Genomic DNA, 25,966 nt, shown 5'->3' on the forward strand with positions numbered 1-25,966 from the left:
ATAAGGGAAAAAAAGTTGTGGAGGTGGGAACTTTCAAATTTACAAATTCAACACCACCATCGCTCTACTCTCAGCTGCAACTCTTATTATCAGCTGAATAAAACTGCCTTACACAGAATTTTATACATTACTTCAGTAATAAAGTGCAAATGCTTTTGTTCTACCATTCATTAGCATCTGTGTACAAGACAAAAGGCTAACCAAAACACATACTCCAATAAGCACAGGAATCTAAACTGACTTTAAAAACTTGTTCAAAAGAGGACTGACAGAAGTAGAACTCTATTCCACAAATGCACCTCAGACTGCATTAAAAAGTGTGCTCTTAAGGCTGAGCTGTTCTCCGCAATTTTATAAATATAACCCATTCCTCTCATTGATATACTTGGGTGCAGTAGTTCAACAATTTGACAAGATGCAATATTCTTCATTCCTTCATATGCAAAACAGGATTTCCCCCTCAAGAATCTGAAGCTAACTGCAAAAAGACACAGACTTCCCAGACTTGTTAGACATGACCATCTCTATACCCATTAATTCTCCTAGTAAATTTTTGTTGTATAATCTCCAATACTAGGAGATCGCCCCTGTTTTATAACAATATATTATAGTCAGTAATGGGACCAACATACAATATAAACAGTTTCAAAAGAAATTCATTTGTATGTGAAGAGAAATTTTTAAGGATGCTTTCAATGTTTTAGCTTTAACTATTTGGACATTAGATCTAAATTTAAACTTATTACACATAATAATTTTTATAACTTAAAATGGTCCCAAATTCACAGTCCATTGTACCACAGGTCTCCCAAAGTAAAGGACAACACATTTATTCTTATTAACCCTCAAACCAGTTTGATCAAGCCATAAATTCACATAAAAGCAGACCAAATCTTTTGGGTTTGTGACTAAACATCCTATTTACATGTTATCTGCGTATTTGGCCATCCAAGCTTTAGATATAGTTGGAATAAACGTAAATTAAATAACATGGGACACAGAACTGAACCCTTTGGAAAACCTTTATTAATTCCTACCCAATCTGAAATGCAGTCTCATGAGTCTCACTCTAGGCCATCTTCCAGTCAACCACTTGGCTACCCGGTAAGTGATATAAGGATTAGCCGTGTGCTTGTACACAACTTCCAGAACAGCAGACTAAAGTACACTTTCAAAACCTTTTGACAGATCCAGACACACTACTACAACAAACAAATCCTTACCTAATGCTTCAGACACTGGACTATAAAATTCTATACAGTTAGACCTGTTTTTCAAGAAACCATGTTGAGTAAGATCCATTAAACATCCCTAGATAGCCTGATTTAGGATATATAATGAATACCTTTCAAAACAGTTCCCAATCAGTGGGGTGACACTGATGGTTCTGGAATTGCTGATGTTATCCAACAACCTTTGTGAAACAGGACATTGGCAAGTTTCTAACTTTCTGGAACCATTCCAAAGTGCAGCAAGTTGTTACAAAGAAGAGTAATACTGACTAATATCTATTTGCCATAAGAAGCCCCAAAACACCCTGGTCTATTATCAGGTCCCATTCTAGTCTCATGTTTAATAAGACTGAATGAGGTATTCACCATATTCATATTGAAAGCTGGACACTCGTAATATGCATCTATTGCTGTGCTTACTAAGGAAAAGTTAAAGCATTAACTTCACCTGCCAAAAAATATTCACTGAACAAAATTACCAATTGCACACCAGACACAAAGCATTACCATCAGTAGTTACAGATCCAAGAATGTTATCCTTCTTACCAAGTGTCTGACATAAGAGTAAATTTTTTTTTTTTTACAGAACATTCACTTAATAGATTACTTTCAAATTTACATTTGGCTTGTTGCATTAACACTTTCAGTTTTCTGTTCACTGTGTAGTTAGCTTGTTTTGTACTATTACTCTTGTACTTCTTCCAAAGACCAATTTTCTTTTATTCCTCTTTTTTTAAAAGTTTAGTGAGCCTTATTTTCCAACCATGGTGGGATATACCTCACTGAACTGTTACTTATCACTTTTTCTACACCTACTTAAGTGGACACTACAAATATTTTCAAAGTCCTGCCAATTTGCAGATTTCCTGAAAAAAATTTAGATAAAATTTTAGAAGAAATTCATATGCATAACTTTTATTACAGGGTTTTCAGATTGGTAGCTTTGTGTACAACCTATAGATGTCCTCGGAATATATGCAAATAAAAACAAAATACTGTTTTATAGAACTTTAGCAACATATTGATGTTGTCATTTACTTACTTTCTAGGGTCTGTTGAAGTTCTCGGATAGTACTGAGCAAAACATGGAACTGCTTCCTCCTCAACTCCAGCTAGTAATGATAAAAATGAAAAGTAAGCTACGGTTCTTGCATGCTAACATTGTTAAAGTAAAAATAAACAAGAAAGAGAGACTTGGACAGTTCCCACCTTGTCTTCAACACTCTCCTTAATGCGAGAAAGATGTTGCAATTCTTTTCCCAAAGCTTCCAGCTGTCTAGAGAAATTGCATTAAAAACACTTATTACTTATGTTATCCTGCAAAGTTTTATTGATACAACTTCACATTTACTACTTGAAACATGCTCTGTGAATCTCCAAATGAAAGAACAATGACAATGATGATGATAACTATATTAACATCAGTAGTAATAAGCATTACAATACATAGTAGTGGTAATCTTTAAACACTCATAACTTAGGACTGACTTACAGCAATAAGTTACAACCATTACACTTACTACAAGAATGGATGTTGAGTGTCTGCAATGTTAGGAGACCAGCACACAAAACAATGGCTTACAGTTCTTACTCCTTTTGCAAAGAGGCACACCGTACTTGAAAAGCAGGAAACCAAAAGCAATTTGAAGTAAGCAGAAAGGTAGATTGTGTCAAACACTTTAAGTAATACTACTAGACATCCTTTACAAACTGTCACTGTTCACTGTATCTTTACTGCATGGCAACATATTCCAATTATGCATTCTTAACAGCGAATTTAAAGGAAAAAAGACCATATTTTATTACAGCTTTATTAATTTCAAAGACTTCACAATAAGCACAACAGTCATCAGTTACATTAAAATATGTGTTCCCTACATTTGCATAAAATTGTAAGCACAGTAAAATGCCTCCTACAAGTGTATTAAAATAATAAGCAGTATGTAACAGAATCAAGTTGCAGTACTTTAACTATGAATGCTAAAAACAAAATATCTCAGACAGCTCAACTGAAATGTCATCTCATAAGTGAATGCATTTAAGGGATCCTTTGAAAACAGGCCTCAGTACTGCACACCTGTTCTAAAAAGGCAACTAATTCCAGAAGACCAGAGCTACCCAAGCAAAAGAATGTCTTCTAGAAGTCTCTGACCGTTCCTGGGATCAAGCAGCAGGCCTCACATGACGATCTGAGAGGCATCACCACGCAATACAACACCAGGAGTGCTAACCTACAAACATGCAAGTTCTAAATGGACCAGTCTGCAATGGAATTTCAACTGGAAGGTCAGTGTCGCCTATTGAAACTGTTGCTGATGTGACACAGGTGGTGCAATGGATGCGTGGATTTCTTTGCATATCTCCACCATTGTGTGACTGTAGCATTAACACATTTTAATACAATTACTTTAGCAGGGAGAAGCTGGGGGAACATTTCCTCAGATTGAAGACATTTTATTTATTTATTTAAATTTGAATCTTCAACCAGCAGAAGGTCTTCAAGAGATCTTGCATAGGACCAAAACTGCGTAAGGCTGATCTTAGTCTTGGCAATGACTGGCAACCATGGCAGATCCTAAAATTAGAGGGAGAATGAGGTTGGAGGAGGGGCAGCCACCTCAGAATCTGGAGGTTAAAATCTGTACCTACTGCTGCTAATCTAGATCCCCTTCCAAAGGCCCAAGGATTACTTTTAACAATAAGGTAAATTACAGACACTTGGATAGTCTGAATACAAGCACATTATGACTAATATGAAAAGAATAACACTTGCATCTTAAAATAAAAAATCTACAACAAACACTTCTCAATAAAGACTAGTAAACTTGTTTATGGAGCTTAAAGCAAATGAAGCAGCTGAAAAGTCCTTCCAAAAGCGAGCATCTTAAACAAAATCTTATGAGTACAAAAGTTACAAAGAATCTGATTATCTCATGAATCACATAGAACAAGCAAACAATGATACCAACAAAATGGGCATTAAAAGGCAGCAATGAACTGTCAAAGGGAATGAAAAGGATATATGGCTGAAGACTTACAGCCACTAGAAGGTCTATTACTTCCTTTTAATGTCTGTGCCAGAGGATATTACAGTGCTTACAAACTGGCACTGCCAAAAATAATAATGCTTTAGTTCTCAAAATAATTCTTTACATGTAGTTTGGGTAAAACTAGTTCTTCCTCTAAGGAAGGTAATTTTCAAAAAGAAAACAACTGACTGTATGCAGCTGGAGCCACAATCAATTTAAACTACAGTGCATGATTGACCTCTGCATATGTCTGAAAATAACTTAAAGGATTAAACTATGTGTATGTAATAATGCCAGTGTATAACAGAAATACACAACAAGACTGTGCCTAATTCATGTCAAGCAACTCACAGACAATTCCAGCAAAATTCACTAGGGGAAAGAATGTCCTATCACAGTAAGACTGAGATGGTAAAAATTCCCACTGCAAAGATGGGCATTTTTTCACAGATGAGCTAAAATGTTACACTTAGAATCATGAGTCCTCCACAGCTGATGAAAGACAAATCCCAAGCAGTACTAAACCCTCACAGAAGCCAAGGTGAATGCCCAATGAAGAATCCTGTAATGATTACCAAGACAGCTGTGCAGTGATCACCAGGTTGAGTAGAGCTTTCCAGTGTGAAAACAGATGCTTTGAAAAACAGCCAGCAAAAGCCACTCATTTGGTTAAAAAACTGTAATTGTTTAGTTACTACACTGTCTGGATGGCAGCAAAGAAGAAATCTGGAAAAAGTAAGAGAAATTTAATTACAAAACAGAAGAAAAATCTCTGGTGGAGGAGAGCTTTGCAGCTGTTCAACAAAAAGCAGTACAATTTCAGTTTCAGTACAAGTGATGGCTTCCAGTAATTTAGAGGAAAATAAATACATTGAATTCAGAGGTGTTTATTTTAAAGAGACAATCCCACTGTTTCTTAGTTTGCATTCCGCAATGTTTATCTTCAGCAGTGTGCAATTCTGAGCATGCTCGAGACTTGCCTGTGTAGGGTAGAGGGAGGGTTACCTACAGGAAGTTTCAGCCTTTTAATCTTCTTCTTCTTTCAGCTTTTCCAGATTAGGGGTCACCACAGTGGATCACCTGTCCGCTCATGATTGGCAGTGCAGTTTTATGGTGACGAGTTGCCAGCCCGGCACCCAAGCTTCCACAGAAGGCACACACACACACACACACACACACACACACACACACACACACACACACACACACACACACACACACACACACACACACACTCATGCCTAGGGCCAATTTAGAGTGTCCAATCCACCTACAGCATGTCTTTGGGATGTGGGAGGAAACAGGAGCAACCAGAGGAAACCCACACGACCACAGGTAGGACATGCAGATTACACACAGAAGGCACCCCAGCCAAGGATCGAACCAGAGAACCTCTTGCTGTGAGGCGGCAACACTAACTGCTGCAACACCGCAGCTGCCCCAAGTTTCAGCCTTTTAATCACAGTATTTTTTTTCCTGATCTACTCACCACACCTTTTAGGTTGAGCCATTCATTATTTTAGCTTGTGACTTGTTATTTTCAAAGAAAGGTATCTTCTAAATGTTTTTAATGACCTGCCTTCTCCTGACTTCTAATTTCTGTGGAAAGGATTAGTAAACAGAGTTATTCAGTCTTTTTTGAGCTGTTAATTAGCTTAGCCAATGGCTTTTGTCTTCGCCAAACAATAACACTTCATGGATTTTATTACCTGCTGCTACTTCTGTAGAAAGCATCTGTGATTCAACTGACACATATTAGTATATGGAGTTCTGTGTTCCTTGGATTTCATACTATTTACTGCCTACTTTGGAATCCACATCAATGCATTTTGTAGTACAGGCATTGCATCTTGTTAAATTACTGTTTGTTTGTTGTTGGTTTCTTTTTCTCTATGTATTTTAACACTCTGTGCAGTTTTCCACATTCAAAATGAGGATGAAAGCATTTTATAATGTGTCTGGTAGTACCGTTCTGCAAAGTATTATATATTTTTTTTCTATTACATTGACTTGACCTATTATTTTTTCGTGCAGAGTTCTGCATTTCCAAGTCAAGCTGCAGCCTGTTGTTTCATTAGTTTAGTTACTAGTCCTACAGGCTGCAATCCAAATTTCTGTACTTGCAGAGACTACACAGCAAAGTGACAGAACTACTACTTGAGCTGTATCACGTACCTCTCCTTCATATCACCGCAGTAAAATAATGAATGCTAAATGTAATATTTTCTTCAGTACATGCACTTGACTGACTCCTCTACTTACTTTTCAACAGTTTCAGACAGTGAGATTCCCATGAGTGATGCTTTCATACCTTGCATTGCATGTCTACAGTTCATTTCTGATGCTACTCTCTGGAGCTTTATCACTATTTTGTTATGCATCACTGCCTTTCATTTTGTCCTGATCAAAATTCACTGTTTATTGACTACCTTACTAATTATATCCTCGAATTTCTGAGTCCCTTATTTTCTTTGCCAATAGTTCTAAATATGATGCAAATAGCAAAGGGGAGAGAGTACACCTCTGCCAGGGTCCTATTGCTCAAGCAGTGATCATCAGAGAGGACCCCCCACTTCAGTTTTCACCTCCGAACCAATCATACATCCTCCTAATCAACATTATAATTTTATCAGGGAATGCAAATGCTTCCGATGCCCTGCTCCTAAAGTCCCAGCTTACTCTGTAAAATGCTTTCTCTGCATCAAGACCAACAACAATGGTATTTTCTTACATTCTGCTTCCTTCTGGATCATCAGTATTCTGTTAATGTTGTCAAAAGTTTGCTTCCCCTCCACAAAACCACAGTGATCTACATCCATCAATTTTTGCCATCACTTTGGCTATTCTTTTACCATTATAGACATAAACACTTTCTAATCATGGTTTAGTATTGAAATGGGCCTGCATGAAGCTGGATCTGATGGATCTTTACCCTCCTTAGGTATTACAGCTACCACTGCTTTCTTCCAGGATGCTAGTACTTCTCCTCCTCTTAAAATATTGTTAAACAAAACCTTCCAGTTGTTTATTAGTTTTGTCCTTCCTAGCTCCCAAACTTCCACAAGAATAACATCCATTCCTGGGGACTTTCCTGTAGATTGGTTAAACATCACAATTGTTATCTCTTCTCCTATTTTAACTGCTCACCTAGTACTTGCCTATGAATTGGAGAAGATGCCTGTATAATGAATCCAGCGTGAGACTAGGATAAAAACGTTCCCCAGTACCTTAATGACCATGACCTAAAGTTTACCTAAAACTATTTATTTTCATTTGGGAAAGTTTTCTTTTCCCTAAGGCTTTTCCAAATCGTGTTGCATATGAAAAAGAAAAGTGTAAGCTAACGGTGAAGCTTCATGTACTGAGAGGTGGCCAGACATGGCACACTACCAAAATCATTCATTATTTCCTCATTTGCCCACTTAGCCTCATTGTATAGGCATAGTAGATTTGGAGCTTATCCTCAACAGTGTTCTACTGACCTGCCAGGGACATGGACACAACAATACAGTAAGAGCAAGTGAAGAAGTGCAACTTCACTGCACATTATGTCATTAGATGTAGGAGGAAAATGCAGTATCAAAATTCACAGGCAGGCTGTACAGATTCAGATAAAGTGTCGCCGTTTAGAACTGAAATGGGAACCTAAGCAATGCAAAGGGGTAATGTTGATTAATTCATGACTGTGCTATTTTGGATATAAATTAGCATGTAGCTAATATGAAGATTCTGGTCCTCCAGAATAAGCTAAGTAAAATACTGTTTTCATTCATGATACTGGTTTTAGCATACTCACTAAGTGATCTAAAGCAGGCTTCATTGATGCCAAATGAAAAATTTCCTCCAGTGATCCATTTAGCAGTTTGCCCTGGCCTGCACAAGCACTTCACTGTCATCAGATGAAACATTTCCTTCAATGATCTCGAGTAGTTTTTCCATATCTTCATAAGCAGTCAATTGTCATCAAATGGAACACTTCCCCCAATGATCCCGGGACAAGCACTTTTACTAAGATCAAATGAACCACTTCTCCCAAATACACATTCATTAGTTTGTCTATGTAGACACAAGCACTTGAAGAACATCAAATGAATTATTTCCTCCAGCAATCCATTTTATAGCTTGTCCATGCCTACAAAAACACTTAATTGACAGCAAATGAAACATTTCCCCAATGGTCCCTTCAGTAGTTTGTCCATGCCTGCACAAGAACTTCACTGATAACAAATAGAACATTTCCCCCAGTGATCCCTTCAACAGTTTCTTCATGTGTGTCCATGCACTTCACCGATACCAAAAAAAATTTCTCCAAAACAATCCCTTCAATAAGTTGTATGTTTCTCCACAAACATATCACTGGCACCAAATGAAACATTTCCCCCCAAAATGTCTGCACAAAGACTTCAGTTATAACAGAATGAAACAGTTCCTCAAATGAACCCTTTTCTAGTTGGTCCATTACTGTTGAAGTCATTCACTGGCACCAAATAAAATATTTCCCCTAATGATCATTTCAGCAGTACGTCCATGTCTGTACAAGTGCTGTTACTGAGACCAAAAGAAACATTTCCTCCATGACCCTTTCAGCAGTTTTGTCCATATCTACACAAGTACTTCACCAACACCAAACCAAACTCCCCCCGTATGCCCCAAGCACTTCTCTGACACCAAATGGAACATTCCCATCCAATGATCCCTTCAGTAGTTCCTCCATGTATGTTCAAGCACTTCACTGATGTCAAATGAAACATTTCACGCAAAGACACCTTCAATAGTTTGTCCATGCAGGCCCACGCACTTCACTAACATTAGATGAAATATTTCCCCCAATGATCCCTTTAGCTAAGAGGTCAAGAGGTATGCAAACATCTTTGCTGCTGCCACTGCTGTATCAATCTTAACCCCCACCCTGAAACACAGCTGTGGATCAGCACATGTATGCTAATAGAACTCATGTCGTTCAATTTTTTTTTTTTTTTACTTTTACACTCGCTAAACAAAGTTTGTCTGAATCAAGGTATACTGGCCTCTGGAACATTTCAGCAGCATAAGGCAGACATCATAGGAGCATCCCATGCAGCTGCCATTCAGATTCTCTTGCGTTTCATGGCAGCAGTGTGCACCAAGGTGAATGATTACATCCACTTCCCAGCAACAGTCATGGATTAAACAACTGCCAAGCAACAATTGTGTGTGATGAATAGCCAATTTCTCCTGCATTCTCGGTGCAACAGGCTGCACCGACTTTCCATTTAAAAAACCTGCTGTACCTGATGCAGAATTGCACATCAAAAGAAAGGAGTGTCAGGTGGTGTGCTCAGCAGATCCCTAATTACTAACATCTGGTAGTGTCCATGACATTACAATATGAAGGGAAACTGGTCTGAGGGCTGCTTTCCAACATGGTGAAATACCTGAAGGACTACTAGTCAGTAAGTAACCCTTTGGTTAGAGTAGAGAGATAAGGCTCCTGTTTGCTGTGTCAAAGGTACAGAGTTCAAATCCTGCCCCCCCACATTATTTTACAGCTCAGATGGTGTAGAGGTATGTTGCTGTGATTGTTGTACACAGGGTCCTGGGTTCTAAACTAGGAAGTGATTACTTTTCCTCCAGGGCCATTAACCTAGTACACACCTATGAACTTATAAAGTTCACCCTGGGGATCACTCCAGTGGCCCTACATGATACAGGCACTGGGTACTAACGTCAGGCGGCACGATGCCAGGGCACTTCTATGGGCTGGGCTTGTAAAGGCTCCAGGGCCATTAGCCTAGTACACACCTATGAACCTAAGTACAGGACCACAGCTATGATGTAATCAGAATCCACACCGGCCAACATTAAACATGAGGGAAATATGTCCTGGTGGTATGATACGAGACCAATAACACTGTTACCTCATCTGGGGAGGCAAGTGTGGCCCATCTCCAGTGGCATTCCTTGCCCTCTCATAGCAGCAGTCTGTAGGGTGCACTGAGGATTGTGCCAGAGTAACAACACTGACAGGCCTCACTGGATCTATTGTGACTACCCAAAGCACTGATCATGTTTGGAAGGTCTGTTCCCACAGACAGTATTGCCCTCCATCCAAGAAGACTGTAATCACGCTGGGGAGGAACCGCGATTATAATTTCATTCTCTGTGCGAGAAATGGTCTTCCCTACTTCTGATTGACACCTGGAAGACAGTGTGATATGCAAATGTTATACTTTGTATGGAGGCTCACATATTGATATGATGGTGTTAAAAGCATATGTCAATTGACTATCTCACCTCTCACGAACAATGCAAAGCTGTTCTAAACAATCAGTTTCATTTGCATTACTGTTTTGAATAGATAATTAGAACAAATATGAAAAAAATGACTGAATATGTAATACATAAGAAATAACAACACCACATGTACAATCCATTAAAAAGTTGCATAGGTCACGTGGGATTTGAACCCATGGTAATGGAAATCATAACAAGTAAGGGACAACCACACAACCAATATGCCATAATAATAGTGTTCCACAGTTACATGCACATCCAAACAGAATGAGCATGTGTACTCCAAGAATGTCAGATGCCTGTCATATTCAACCATAGTAGTGATACACATCATAACAAATGTTACGCTCATAAAATGGTATGCAACACAATCAATGGAAGTTATACAGAAACAGTGCAGAAAAAAATATTAAAATGAACTGTTATGCACTCATGGCAATATATCAACACAATAAACTGTGAACCATCCTCGTGTTGTTTCTGTCAGACCACATGCGCTAGCAACTGCTACTATATTACTAACCATCAGAAAGTATACGTAAACTTCACAGGAAGAGGTTCTCCCGTTCGATTCTCGACTGGAGCGCCTTCCGTGTGGAGTCTGCATGTCCTCCCTGCGGTCAAGTGGCGTTCGAAAGACATGCGTAAAATGGGTGTGCCTTCGTTGAAGGTTGGGCGTCGAGCTGGCACCTCAGCACCGTAAAAATTTACTGCCAATCATTAGCAGACCGGAGCTCCACTGTGGCGACCCCAAACCGGGAAAAGCCAAAAGAACAACAACAACAGCAACAAGAAAGTATCTGTAAACTAATCAGTGAGCATATAACTTACGGAAATCCTGAGAATTCATTGGTTTCAATAAACGTACCACAGACATTGCAGGTTAGTCAGAAATAACACTACAAATATATTTTCATTATATCCATATCTATAGCTCACAAAGATTGTTTCCTTTTTTATCCATACGTTATTACTGCATATGGGGAAAATCTCCTTGTCAGTGACGGTCTTTTACCCATCTCTGTATGTATACTGTTGAATTTCTATCCCCCTTCTTTATGTCACAAACAGATTATAATACAGACACAATTTACGCCCCCCAAAAAGACTGACAACTTGTGTACATTTACTTATACAGATTAATGTTATCCTGTACTGCTGTCTTCCCTTCAGTCTCAGTTTTCTGCTTCTTCTGATTCCTCCATTTGCTGCTATGACAACTATCTTTTCTGCACTCAGTTTCATTGTGTGTGACTTTGGTTTTGTATTTATACCTCAATCATTTGCTTAACTTCTTGTTCACAGTCTGCTTGTAATGCAACACTGTCTGCATACATCGACTTTGTTGACCTCTCCCTTCCAACAAGTATGCTAATGCAGTCCATCACCAGTATAAATAGTGAGCTCAGAACTGAGTCTTGATACACACCCAACCCCATTTGGACTCCTCTGCAAGTCTGGATACTGTTAGAACTTGCCACTGGGTCCTTGTACATAGTCTGCACTAATTCTATCAGTGTTTATGGAACTTCAGTACATTGCAGGACTGCTCAAATCAGCTTTGTCAATACTCTCTCCGATTCTGGGAATGCTCATTTAGACTCCTTCCTCATCTTTAACATCTTCTCCACTATCTGTTTCACTGCCAACACTGGACTGACCATGCTCCTCCCGGACCTGAATCCAAACTGCTCACCTCCTATTTTACTTTCTGTTTATTTGCCTATCGTCATAATTTCCTGCGCTTTCTTATAGTGTGACAGCAGTTCGCTACCTCTATACTGCCTGCAGTTGTGAATGTGTAAGGTAATGAAAAAAAAAAGCCAACAACATCAGGGAACTTGATGTGAGATGATATAACAAAGGATAGGGTAGCAAAATTACAATCTCTTGAATCCCCATACATGCTTAGATTGCAGTTATATCTACAATAATCTATGAATAACAGCAAACTGGTTGATCTCCACATAAAAATTGCCAAACACAATAAATCGATCAACATCTCAGTCTTCCACTGCATAGACAGACTGTCTGTATCATGCAAACCAAGTGTTGAATACATTTTTGAGATATTAAGGGTTCTCATCATGGACCACTGTAACAACTCCACCTAACTAGGCTAATGGGCACTGATTTCACTAAGAACCTGAATGTGTACAACTGTAGAGCATATGTGCAGAAATCCTTATCAGGAAGTCATAGTTAACACTCACATTCATGGACCTTTAACCTCAAACAAGACTGGACAAGTCTAAAAGTACACAAAATACAAACGCATACATGCATGTACAAGCAAATAGTCTGCTAAATCCATTACATCAAGAAACAAACTACCCAACCATGATGTAGTCAATTAAAACAAACACAACAAAAATGAAAATAAATCAAAACTGATGGATGATCCCATCCAAGATTAAGTAACCACCCACACACACACACATCAAAGTTACAAAAAAGGAAACATTTCATATCTTTGCTGATTTTAACACATTACTGTTTAGTAAAAAAAAATACAGCAGAAGTACACAAAATACATAATCTGTACCCATTTATTCCTTGCCAAAGCCTTCAACACTATTCCCCACTTGGGCATAGTAGATAAACTCTGTCAGTTAGGCATCAATCCATATGTTATCAGATGGGTAGCAAACTGGCTTACTGATGGATCCGACCTAATCAAAATAGGGGAAGCCACTTCAAGCAGTAGACACGTAATGAGCGGTGTACCCCAGAAATCGATATAGGGGCCACTGTTATTCGGGATATACTTCTCTGAGCTGCAGGCCAAAATCAGTGGGCTATGGCTGACCAAGTTTGCAGATGACTGCAAACTGGGTGCAGTCATCAATTCCCCAAGTAATGTGGACATCCTCCAAAAGGATCTCACCAAACAAATGACTGGTGCCAGAAACATGGCCTCAAGCTGAATGCCACAAAATGCATCATCATCCCCTTTGGGGAGAGTGACGTCCCCACATACTATCACGTTAATAACAACGCACGCCCTAAGTACACAATCAGTAGTGAGGGATTTGGGCACCTAGGTTGATAGCAACCTGACTTTTGACCACCATGTTGCTTCTGTTGTACGAAAAGCTTTCTACATGGCCCATATCATAAGTAAGGGTATCTTATCCAGGGACAAAGAGGTCATAACATCCCTGTATTCTTCCCTTATAAGGCCAATTATTGAGTACAATGCCCCCTTCGGCATGTACCTCGCAAAGCACATGCAGCAACTGGAGAGACCACAGAGGAGAATCAGGGCCTCAAACATCTACCCTACACAGACAGGCTAAAAGCCCTATCCCTCTACTCAGTTTCATACAGACTCCTCAGAGGTGACCTCTGTGTCTTGCATACCAAGCAATCTCAGACCCCGCCTTGATCGGACTGCTGCATATCCTTAAGTCAATCTCCACTCGAGCAACCTGTATGCACAACCTCAACCTGGTCTGTGATATCAATAGGACTTGGGGGGACAGATTTGTGTCCCAGAAACTCCCGCATCTATGGAACAGACTCCCTCTCCACGTCAAGCAGAGTATCTCATTATCCCTTTTTTAAGCGCAACCTGGATAACTGGATGGGAAACAGAAAATAAACCCCTAGAATTCCACCTATGTCCCTGCTGGACAGGGGCTTTGGGTGCTGACTTGTCTAAACATTGGCTAAACTCTTGGCTAGGCTTATAAGGGCCTCAGGGCCAACAGCCTAGTAACCTCCCATGATCATATGACCATGCACCCACAGAACAGGAGCTGAAACCACTGACTTATCACAGCCTTACAACCTCTCAAAAAAAAAAGTTGCACTAACTTGTAAATACCCAGCACCTATCTGCTGTATTTATGGTTCACACAGTCTTCTGATAGTAGTCTTCCTCTACAAAGATGACAATTTCAAAATAATTCCTTCAAAAAATTGGCAATGTAGCCAATATCCATGTAATAAGGCATGAGTCAACAGGACTTCTCCTTTTACAAGAGAAAATAATGAAAGAAACTCTCCTACAGCTTTTCACTCTGACTGTGTGTGCTGAACGAAGGCAAACATCCTGCAAAATTCAAAGCATGTCACACCCCACCAATAATGGCTTCTGTGCCACTTTTTGTAAATTGAAATTACAATCCCTTAATTGTGAAGTATTGACAGAATGGAACTCTCTCAGACATGAGGAATGAATCTCTGTCTCCATCACCTTGTTAATGTGAATGGGACATTTTTACCTCTTTTTAGTGTCTCACTGAGATGAATGGGGAAGTTTTAACCTGCCTCCACACCTACTGGGGTATTGTCTTTGCCAGAGAAGTTTAGTTTCAACAGAAGATTCAACTGATTAATGACCTCCAATACTTAGCTAAGAATAACGAGACCACATTTACAGTAAACCTCTTAAAAGCTCACATACTGTGACTTTCCTTACCACATAGTGTAACATTTCATGAAAATTATTACAGTAATTATACAATGTTAGTCAAAATGTGGGTAATGACATAATTCATAAAAATAATTGTGAACTGTGTGTGAAAACTGAGATGAAAGCTGACAACAAAAGTTTAAAGCCCTGTATAAGGGCAATGGTGACACAGACTGAGTGACTACTACAGAATACTTTGCAAATCATCATATTTTACTAGGATCCATGTGAATGACTGTATGTATGGTCACTGTTCCTCACACAAGGCAAGTGACACACAAAAAAAAAATCATTCTTCTATAGTAACTCAGGCATTCTGAACTAGATTGTGTGTAGCTGTGAGCTAGTAGTGGAGTAAAATCATGCAAGCAAAATAATTGCTCAATGCTGCTCTGCATCCCAGAGTCACCTGACCCCCACCACCACCACTTTTTAATCAGCACCCCTACTAACATTTGTACTGGTGACAGTGACATCTATGCAAATTATGTCAGTTTATAGGATTTAATCATGGCAATGCTCAAATAAGGTACCTCTGAATGCCAATACTAACTGAAACCATGCTCTGTGGTTCTCAGAGTTAGGTAATACACTAAAAATATTAGCGATTTTTTTTTTCTTATGACAATATCATTTACCTGTAGGTCAATGGGTTTTTGAAATACTGGAAGTCACCTTAAACCCTCACCTGGATTTTGTTTCTCTCTCTCATATACACACATACGTCAAATGTTATAAGTAGGAAAACAGGCTTAATTCACTCTTCCCCCTGCCTCCATTTCTTATTGATTACCTTCTGTTTTTTTTCTTTTCCTGTGCTTGCTATACTCCACTTTATACTTTCCTATATACCCCCCAATGTATATGCTGAACATGGTGGCCACTGTGGTTTGCATACCCATGTTGATGCTCCTGTTGGCTACTTTGTTTTCTATGCACCCTACCTGTCACTTTGTGCCAACAGCTTTCTCTAGGCACTGCAGCGTTACATGTAGCCACCTGTACTGCTAAAGAGGGACAGATTTGTCATGATGTCATACATATCACCCATGCACAGTGTAGTAGTACTGCTTCTAAGGTATGTGGCCATAATGGTGCTATGCATGCTAGCACTGCTCAGCTACTTTATGTGGCATATAGCTTGTCTGTATTGCATTGTAAATCTGTACAAATCTCTTTAATTTCACTTTCAAGAAGTCCCCCCCAGTGCACATACACACACACACACACCTCCTTGCTCTAAACACATCATGTAATGAATAAATTCAATGGGGAAGATGTACGGGAAGCACTGGACCCTTTGTGGCACTCTTGATTTCCATATTTCAGCCTGACAAAGAAATACATCTGAAAAAATGGAAATGTTATGTGATATAATGGGAATGTCTTAGCCTTTTACCTGTGCTATTATCCTTCAGTTTTGTACTGGGGTACAAGGCAGCTGTGCCTCCAGCAGAAAAGCATAAACTATAAGAATGATGAGTCTTCGACATGGACTTATTGGATGCTTGACAGAATGCAGTAATTCTGAAAAGGGAATGGTTGTACATAATATTTGTCATATCTTCCAGGCTAGAAGACAACTTAATACTGCGGTAACGATAAGGGAGAAGAAAGGCAGCAAATCACCATCCCCCATTTTCCAGCTCTCTCAATTCACAGCCAATCTCCTACCTTTTTCAAAAGTTATGCCCAGCTGTCTCCGGTGTTCCATCTCTTGTATGGGCATTCCTGTCTCCTCTTGCTGTCCTCTTGTGTCTAACAAATCTGTTTTATGCAATCATGTTCTACTGTCCTACACTTGTGACTGAACCATGGCAATCTGGTCTCCTTCACATTCTCTCCAACTGGACTCATTTTGGTTTCTTCTCTAATGTCCTCATTCCTTTCAGGTCTGTCCACAGCATGCATCCAACATCCCATCTCAAGCACTTAATTTCCATCACTTCAAGTTTCCTCAGCTGCTGTGTCTTCATTGCCCATGTTTGTGAGCCACACAGCATCACTAGTCAGACCATTGTTTTTACATCTTGCATTTCATATTCTTCTGTCCTATACAACCCCCTGATAACGTGCCATGGTTGACTGCAGTACCTCTGAATATAGCTTTGACCTCCTCATTTGAAACTTCCTTTTTCTTCAGCCACATCTACCAGATACTTGCAGGTGTGACTCTGTCCCACTATTTTCCCTTCTATCTCGGTTTCCAACTTCTGATTTTCCCAATTGCTGCCATTACCTCTGTCTTTTCTGCAATCCATTATATCCCATGAATTTTCAGTTTTGCATTTCAATCACCTATTATTTGCTAACACTCTTATTCAGAGTATTGTAGTGCCACAGTTTCTGCATACAGCAGCTTTGTTGATCTGTCCCTATTAACTTGTTTGCTGATGTAGTCTATCATAAATATGAACAGGAGTGGGCTCACATCTGAATCTTGATGCACAGGTACTCCCATCAGGAAAGTACAGTTGTATACGCTTACCATAAATGTAGATGTTCGAGTGCATTCACTGTTGCAGTCATTACATTTGGATAATCTGCTGGCAGGTTGCCCTCAGTCGGCCTGAATAACAAAGTCTTGGGTCCTGCGTCGGTTGCTGTCTCCTCTTCCATGACATCAGGTCGTCAGGGGTATAAAACATGCAGCCGACGCCATTTTAAATCAGTTTTTCTTGCCCCAGATGTCAGGTGCCCCCCAAATGGGAGCAAAAATATATAAATAAACTGTAAATATATAAATGCACCTTAGAAACATAAAATTTACCTTCAACTAAAAGCAAATACACCACAAAGGCTTTTGAGTATAGTGAAGGAAAGAAAAGGCATAGAATGGGGGATGGCGGGTGGCTAACTCGGACTGCAACAGTGAATACACTCGAACATTTACATGTATGGTAAATGAACACAACTGTACTATGTTCTTCTTGTTTCACTGTTGCAGTCATTACATTTGGGTAGAATCCCAAAGCTATGGATGGGAGGATGGAACTAAACAGCATTAGGAGCAGCTATAAGGCCCTGCAGGACTGCAGTGGCAAAGCCTGCCCTAGATTTAGAGAAGAGAGGTAAATGATAATGCTTTGTGAACATATGAACAGAGCTCCAAGTAGCAGTTTCTAGAATGTCTTTGGTTGGGACCCCTCTGAGAAAAGCTGCTGAAGTAGAGGCAGCCCTGGTGGAATGGGATCTGATCCCCTTGGGCACATATTTACCATGGTGCAAATAGCAGAAACGAATGCAGTGGCTTATCCATTTAGAAATAGTCTGCTTTGATATAGCCTTCCCCTCTGATCCTGCAGCAAATGCTACAAGTAGTTGCTCAGATATTCTTATAGATTTTGTCTTGTTTAAGTAGAATCTTAGTTGTTTGTGTACATCCAATGAATGCAGAATCCACTCCCCCTTGTTCTGCGGACTTGGAAAAATGTTGGCAGATGAATGGTCTGGTTAAGAGCTACACTGGATACCACCTTAGGCGTAAAGGAAGGGTTGGTCCTGAGGGCCACCCTGTCCAGGTAAAATATAATGAAAGGTTCCACTGCCATGAGAGCCTGTAGTTCTGAAACCCTTCTAGCTGAAGTGACTGCCAAAAGAAAAGCTGTTTTCCAAGACAGAAATTTTATATCCGCAGTAGCTGCTGGTTCAAAAGGAAGCAGGGTGAGTTTTTCCAGCACAAAATTGAGGTCCCATGCAGGAGATGGTGCTCTCCTGGGAGGCCTTAAATTTTTGGCCCCTCTGAGATACTGTTTTAGCAGTGGATGCGAAAAGAGGGGAGGCTCTGTGTTGTAATGAGCCGAGACGGCAGAGGCATGGATTTTTATTTAAGAAAAAGATAGGCCCTTGTCAAGCATCTTAGTTAAGTATTGTAAAATCTGAGGAATATTGGGCTTTGCAGTGTCTATTTCTTGTGCTTGGTTCCAAGCACAGAATCTCTTCCATTTATCAGCATAAGATTTTCTAGTACTAGGCCTTCTGGCTTCTAAAATGACACCCATCACAGGTTTACTGAGAGGTGTGGTTTGAATAATTAATTGATTAGCCATGCTGCAAGATTCAGAGTTTGGAGCTGAGTGTGCAGAATTTGATAGTTCTGCTGAGACAGTAGATGAGGTGTTTGAGGCAAGTACCACGGAGGAAGGTGTGACATATTCCTTAGAAGTGGGTACCAGTGTTGATGAGGCCAGTCCGGAGCAATTAGAATAATTTTTGTTTTTTCCTGTCTGACTTTTAGTAAGACCTGGGAGAGTAGAGGCAGAGGGGGAAAGGCATAAACTGATAGGTTTTTCCAGCTGAAGGACAGAGCATCCACTTTCCATGCTTTTTTGTGGTGAGTTCTTGTGCAACATTTGTCCAACTAATAGTTTTGGGGAGAGGCAAACAGATCTATGTCTGGGCTTCCCCATTTCTGTGTTAACATGCTGAAGATTTGTGAATCCAGTTTCCATTCGTGCGGGTCCATAAGATTTCTGCTTAGGTCATCTGCCAGAGTATTTTGCTTTCCTGGCAGGAATTGAGCTTGAAGATGTATTTGGTAAGTCAAGGCTGTGTTCCACAAGGCCATGGCTAGTCTGCAAAGGTGGTAGGAATGTGTACCCCCCTGATTGTTTATGTACCACATAACTGTGGTGTTGTCCGTCTTTATCAGTAGTTGTCCTGGATGAAGTAAGCCCTTGAAGGCTGTCAGAGTATTATAAACAGCTAGCATTTCTTTCTGGCTGATATGCAAATGCATTTGGTTTGGGCTCCATTTGCCCTGAATGAATCTCCCTGCCAGGTGGGCCCCCCAAGCATAGTCTGATGCGTTTGTAGTTAGGGTTTGGGTGGCAGGGGGTAGAGTGAATGACAGTCCCTTGTTTTGGTGACATGTCTCTGCCCATCAAAGAAACTCCTGTTGTAGGCAGGGAATGAGAGGAATCATTGTTTCCAGACTGTGAGAATGCTGACTCCATAAACTTTTTAGGTACCACTGAAGTTTCCTCATATGCAGTCTCGCATATGGAATTAGTAGAATGCAGGATGCCATGAACCCCAAAGCCTGCAGAATTTGGCTTGCAGATATAACTGGGTTTTTGCTGCTATTTGTTTGAAGTATGTTGTCAATTGTATTTGTCTGTCTGGCGTGAGGTAAGCCATCTGGGCAGTTGTATTCAAACTTGCACCCAGGAATGTAACTATTTGAGAGGGTACCATTTGTGATTTCTTTTCGCTTATGGTGTACCCTAGGCATGCTAGAAGCCTTTTTACAAATGCCAGATGTTGAAGAAGAGTGTGTTTGTCCTCTGCCTGAATGAGACAATCGTCCAGATAAGGATAAATTTGAATGTTTTTGTTTGCAGAATTCAATTACTGGTGCCAGGCACTTTGTAAAGACCCAGGACGCTGTAGATAAGCCAAAGGGCAGTGCAGAGAACTGGTAATGCAAAAAACCTGCTTTGACACGGGGGTATCTTCTGCAAGATTCCATTATTGTGATATGCAGGTATGCCTCTTTTAAGTCTAGAGTTACTAACCAAGCATTCTTGCCTAGCATAGGCAGTAGCTGTTGTAAAGTCAACATTTTGAATTTTGGAACGTCCAGGAATGTGTTCAGTATTGGACGCCATGAATTGTCTTTTCTGAGTACCTGGAAAAGTCTTGAATAAAATCCTTGTCCTTTTTCCTTTTCTGGCACTGGTTGAATAGCCCCCATATAAATGAGGGACATGACTTGTTTCTGGGCCTCTGCCCACCGGATTTGTGGCGGATCCGGCCATCTGTTTGGAATTGGCAAAGTATGGAAATGAAATGAAATCTGTACCCCTGGGATACTATGTTTAATACCCACTTGTCCTGGGTAATTAATTGCCAATTCTGAGCATGAAGTGCTAGTTTTCCCCCCAAGGGGGCTGCCAAAAGATAAGTGCTTGGAGATGGTAGAGGAAAGTCATTGAGACAGCTTACTGTAGGGTTGTGCTTTGTTACCTCCAGATTTGGAGGTGGAGGCACCCCATTGCTTTGACCTGTAAGATCACTGTGATTGATATCTGGAGCCTTTTGAGTGCCTGGGTTTGCCCTAAGTGGCTCTGTTGGACATAGGAAAGGACCAGTTTTTAGTAGGCCAGTGCCTACTGAACCTGGATGGCTGCACTTGCAAGATATCTTTTACAGTTTGCATACATTTAGCTTTGTCTTCCATTTTCTTTAAAACCTCTTCTGCCTTATTACCAAACAGAGTATCATGCTGCAAAGGGGCATCCAACAATTTAGCTTTAACATGATCAAGCAGATTTTGCTCCTTGAGCCATGCATGCCTTCTATTCACAGATCCAGTAATGGCGGCCCTACAAGAGGCCTCCAAGGAATCAAAACCACATTGCAAAGTATGCTTTCCAACCTGTTCTGCTGAATGCAATAAATCCTGTAACTCTATTTTTCACACAATCAGAAATCAACATCATTTTATGTTTCAGTAAGCCCATAACATGCTGTTGATATTTAAGCATATGAAACTGGCAGTTTAAAGCCCTGATTGCCAAGGTTGCAGACATACAAACCTTCTTACCCCATCTATCCAGCGCCCTGGAATCTCTATCAGAAGGGGTAGGACATTTTGGCTGTAGAAGCCTTAACACCCTTGGGACCCTGAGAAATAGTCTCGGGATCAGCAGCAGGAAATTTGAAAAGAAATTTGTGGGAGTCAGGAACTCTGCATTATCTGTCTGGCTTACTAGGAGCCAGAGGCAGGGGATTAGGAGCCATGCTTGATTCCGAGAACACATCATCAACAATGTCTAAAACAGGAGGTATTGCCAAAGGCCTACGCTGAGGAAGAAGAAGGAAATCTCTAAGCCTCTTTTTTGATTCAGAGAAGTCCCGACTCTCCCAGTGAAAATGTTTCCTTAAAGTATGCAAAGTCTCTCCAAAAGAGCAATCCTCAGGAGGAGATGCAGATGGGATGGATTCCTCTGCATCAGAATCCTCATAAGGTGGAATAGAAACTTCTTGATCAAAAGAAACAGAAACCTGATCTGAAGATTCATAATCAGTGCCTTCCCTAGGGGGGGGGGGGGGGGGGGTTGGGAACCACTGATCAAGGTAATTAAATCCTCAGCCATTTTGATCATTTGTTTTTTAGGCATAGGGGCCTCAGCACGTGGCTCGTGCGTCGGTTTTTAGACAAGTTGTTTTTTACCTTGTTTTTGTTGATGGCGTCGGTTTAATATAAAAATGTTGAGGCCTGAAAACACCCTCAGAAGCGGTTGCCTGCTCAGCGGCTCTGGACTCATCCAAGGGAGAGACATCCGCGGGTTCAATACTTTGCGAATCTCGTGGCATATCGGACTCCGAATGGGTCTCGGTAGAGGCCTGCGACTCAAAAGTAATGGGTATCAGGGGCTGCGAATGCGCCTCACTGAGTACCGGTGACTGGCTTAGGAGAAGCTTCGTCATCGGTTTTGGACCTCGACGGCCTGTGTCTGTCTTTTTCTTTGCGTTTTTTGTGAACTCCGGTAGTCGGATTGCTAACCGACGACATTTCAGGGTAGTTAAATCTTCAACCAAAATATTTAGAAGCAAAAATATATCGATGCTTAATAGTGTGTTGGTTAAATTTAGCATAAAACCGACAGCAAGGCACGGTGTGATCAGGGCCTAGGCAAGGAATACAGTATAAATGAAAATCCTTATGAGGTATTTGCTTCCCACAAGTAATGCAATTATTAACTTTTACTGACATCGGTAAGGAGCAAGAAAAGGTTTCCCCAATGGGGTACTTAGCTTTAATTTGAAGACTTTGGTTCTGAAACCGAAAATGAAAATTTCAGGAGTCGGCCGACCGGAACTTGCGAACTGCTTCTGCTTCGGGCACCGCACAGCAAGAAAGACGGATTAAAATGGCGTCGGTTGCATGTTTTATACCCCTGATGACCTGACATCATGGAAGAAGAGACAGCAACCGACGCAGGACCCAAGACTTTGTTATGCAGGCCGAGGGCAACCTGCCAGCAGATTACCCAAATGTAATGACTGCAACAGTGAAACACGAAGAACATCCTCTCTGCGAGTCCGAACACTCTTCTGACTTGTGTCACGGGGTTGTTATATGCAGCCAGCACTAATTCCATCAGTGTTTCTTGGACTTTGAACCATTACAGAACTGCCCATACCAGCTATCTTGGAACATTTTTATTTGTTCTTTCCAAGTCTAAGAATGTCCAGTTGAATTATTTCCTCATTTCCAACTTCACTCCACTATCTATCTTACTGCAAACATTAAGTTAGTTGTTCTGCATCCTGATCTGAATCCAAACTGCTCATCTCCCATCTTACTCTCTGCTAATTTATGTACACATTTACCAATCAACCTTTCCAGCACTTTCATGCAGTATGACAGCTGTTTGATACTTCTATATTGCCCACAGTTCTGAATGTCCACTTTGTTCTTGTACACTAGCACTAGAATGCTTATTCTCCAGTCAGCTGGGATACACCTCTCTCTCCATATTGCTATGAGTATCCTCTCTGAAGCCACTTCTACTCAACCCCCCCCCCCACTGCATCTTGACCACATCTGCAGTGACCTCATCTGATCCTGCTGCTTTTCATGACTTAATTTCCGTAATATTATAGGTTCATAGGTTCATACTAGGCTATCTGCCCTAGGGCATTTATAAGCCTAGCCAGAGTATGTTTGGCTTTCGCCACCCATTTTAAATTAATTTTGCTATGCCCTTTTTCGAGGTTAGTACACTGTGCCTCTGTCTAACAGTGACACAGAAGTGATACCCGGGGTAAACCTACAATCTCCCATCCATTCATCAAGATTCCTCTTGAAGAGAGTCAATGAGGGACTCTGCCTAACCTGGACTGGGATTTTATTCCAGAGTGAAGGGAGCCTCTGGGTTATGAATCTGTCCCTCCAGCATGTCCTATTTATTTCAGTACTGAGGTTCAAGTCTCTCGAGCGTGTAGCTCGATGGGATTTGGATTTTTTGAGGTGCAGCATGTCCCTTAATTCCGGGTTGGACATGGCTTTATACGTCAGGCACAGGTCGCCTCTGAGCAGGCGGTATGCCACTGAGTAGAGCTGGAGTTTCTTTAACCGGGCAACATATGGCATCTGTTTGAGCCCTTTGATCCTCTTGGTGAGGTACTTTTGGGGTCTTTCCAGTTGCTGCAGGTGTTTGGTAAGGTACAACCCAAAAGGGGCATTGTACTCGATTATGGGCCTGATGAGGGATGAGTAAAGAGGCACAATGACCTCCCCTAATCTAGATGTGAATCCCTTCATGATTAGGTGGGCTATATAAAATGTTTTTCTAACCACTTTGGCCACGTGGTTGTCAAATGAGAGATTGCTATCAACTTGGGTCCCCTGGTCCCTAATTACTTCTTCTGTACTTAATGGATTACCACCTATGTGGTAATTTGTGGGCACTTTGTTTTTGCCAAAGGGGATGACTATACACTTTTTGGCGTTTAGCTTGAGGCCATGGCTTTGGCACCAGTTGTCTGTTTCTATGAGGCACTTTTGGAGGATGCTTGGGTCGGCTGGAGAGTCGATTATGGCGCCCAGTTTGGAGTCATCTGCGAACTTGGTCAGCCACAGTCCTTCTGTGTTGGCCTGTACCTCCGAGAAATATATACCGAACAAGAGAGGTCCCAGGACTGAGCCTTGTGGGACGCCACTTGTAACTGGTTTGGAGTCTGACATGGCTCCAGCAATTCTAACCATGTGGTTTCTGTCCTTGAGCCAGTTTGCAACCCATCTAGTGACATAGGGGTTTATATTTAATCTGGTGAGCTTATCTATAATGCCCGATAGGCTGTGTGGACCACCTTCCCTTCGTCAATGGCCTTGGTGACTTCTTCAAAGAAGTTGACCAGGTTTAAGAGGCAGGATCTGCCCTTATCAAAGCCGAACTGGGTAGGATCCAGTGTCTGTAGGTTCCCAATATCTTTTATTTATGAGGTCCATGATGATCCTTTCCATAGCTTTGCAGACCAAGCTAGTCAGGCTTATGGGGCGATAGTTTCCAGGATCCGTTGAGGCACCACCTTTGTGGAGAGGGACCACTGTTGCTGTACGCCACTCTTTGGGTACATATCCTGTAGTAAGGCTGAGATTGAACAGTAGTTTTATGTTTGGGTTTAGCTCTTCTTGGAGTTCATGTAGGACGCAGCCCGGGACACCGTCTGGTCCCATTGATGCTGTGTTTTTTGCTTTGGAGAGGGCGGCTCTTACCTGAGCATCTGAGATGTCAGGGGGGCAGCACTCTGCTGGGATAGATATTTGCCCTTTTGGTGGGGAGGGGGAGGAGAAATTTGCGCTGAACCTGTCAGCTAGGATGTTGGCAATGTCTGTGGGTTTGGTGTATTTTTTGTCATTTTGGACTAATTCTGAGCATATCTGGGAATTCCCACCCAGGTTCCTAACATAACTAAAGAAAGTCTTGCGATTATCCTTGGTGTCCTGTGCAATTTATCTCTCGAAGCTGGCCTTAGATGATTTTATGAGTGCCCTTAGTTTTTTGCTAATACTGATCAGAGATGCCTTCCCTTTTTGGGATTTTGCTCTATCATGTAGTAGCTTCCTCCTTCTATTGTATAGTTTGTTTATGGCTGGGGTCCACCAGACAGGACGTCTGCCTTTGGAGGATTGGGTCTTGGTTTTATTTGGGATTGCATGATCCATGCATTCCTGAAGGTGTTCATAGAATGCATTTATAAAGGATTCTGCGGTCTGGGCTGTATTTTCCACAGGCCCGGGGGCTTTGAAGGATTCCACCTCGGTTTTGAGGAGTGTGAAATTTGCTTTAGAGAAGTTTTTCACTGTGGTTTTCTGGGCAGGGGGTGGGGTCAGGATGTGAATATCCAGTGAGATCAGTTTATGGTCTAATCTTACCAGTGAGGGATACACTTCTGGTCTGGAGCATAGAGTCCCCATGTTGTTCATACTTCTTCTAGATTGGGCTCTTCATCTTTCATTACAGGCTGTGTCTAGGGCAGCACATCCTCTCTAGGGTTTT

At 41.0% G+C, this 25,966-nt stretch overlaps 1 protein-coding gene across 3 annotated transcripts in view; it reads right to left on the reverse strand.

Moving 5' to 3' along the window:
• THOC7 (THO complex 7) overlaps window positions 1-25,966 on the reverse strand; it is a 593,710-nt gene that overhangs the window by 206,829 nt on the left and 360,915 nt on the right. For all 3 annotated transcript variants that reach the window (XM_044077990.1, XM_044077989.1, XM_044077991.1), the window contains exons 6-7: window positions 2,442-2,508; window positions 2,275-2,344 (exon numbers count right to left, since the gene is read on the reverse strand). In XM_044077990.1, coding sequence (XP_043933925.1) covers window positions 2,275-2,344; window positions 2,442-2,508 — 137 coding nt within the window. The remainder of the gene's footprint in view (window positions 1-2,274; window positions 2,345-2,441; window positions 2,509-25,966) is intronic.

The sequence above is a fragment of the Protopterus annectens genome, chromosome 7.part0, assembly GCF_019279795.1.
Source record: "Protopterus annectens isolate FY-2018-M chromosome 7.part0, PAN1.0, whole genome shotgun sequence".
Classification (NCBI taxonomy): domain Eukaryota; kingdom Metazoa; phylum Chordata; order Ceratodontiformes; family Protopteridae; genus Protopterus; species Protopterus annectens.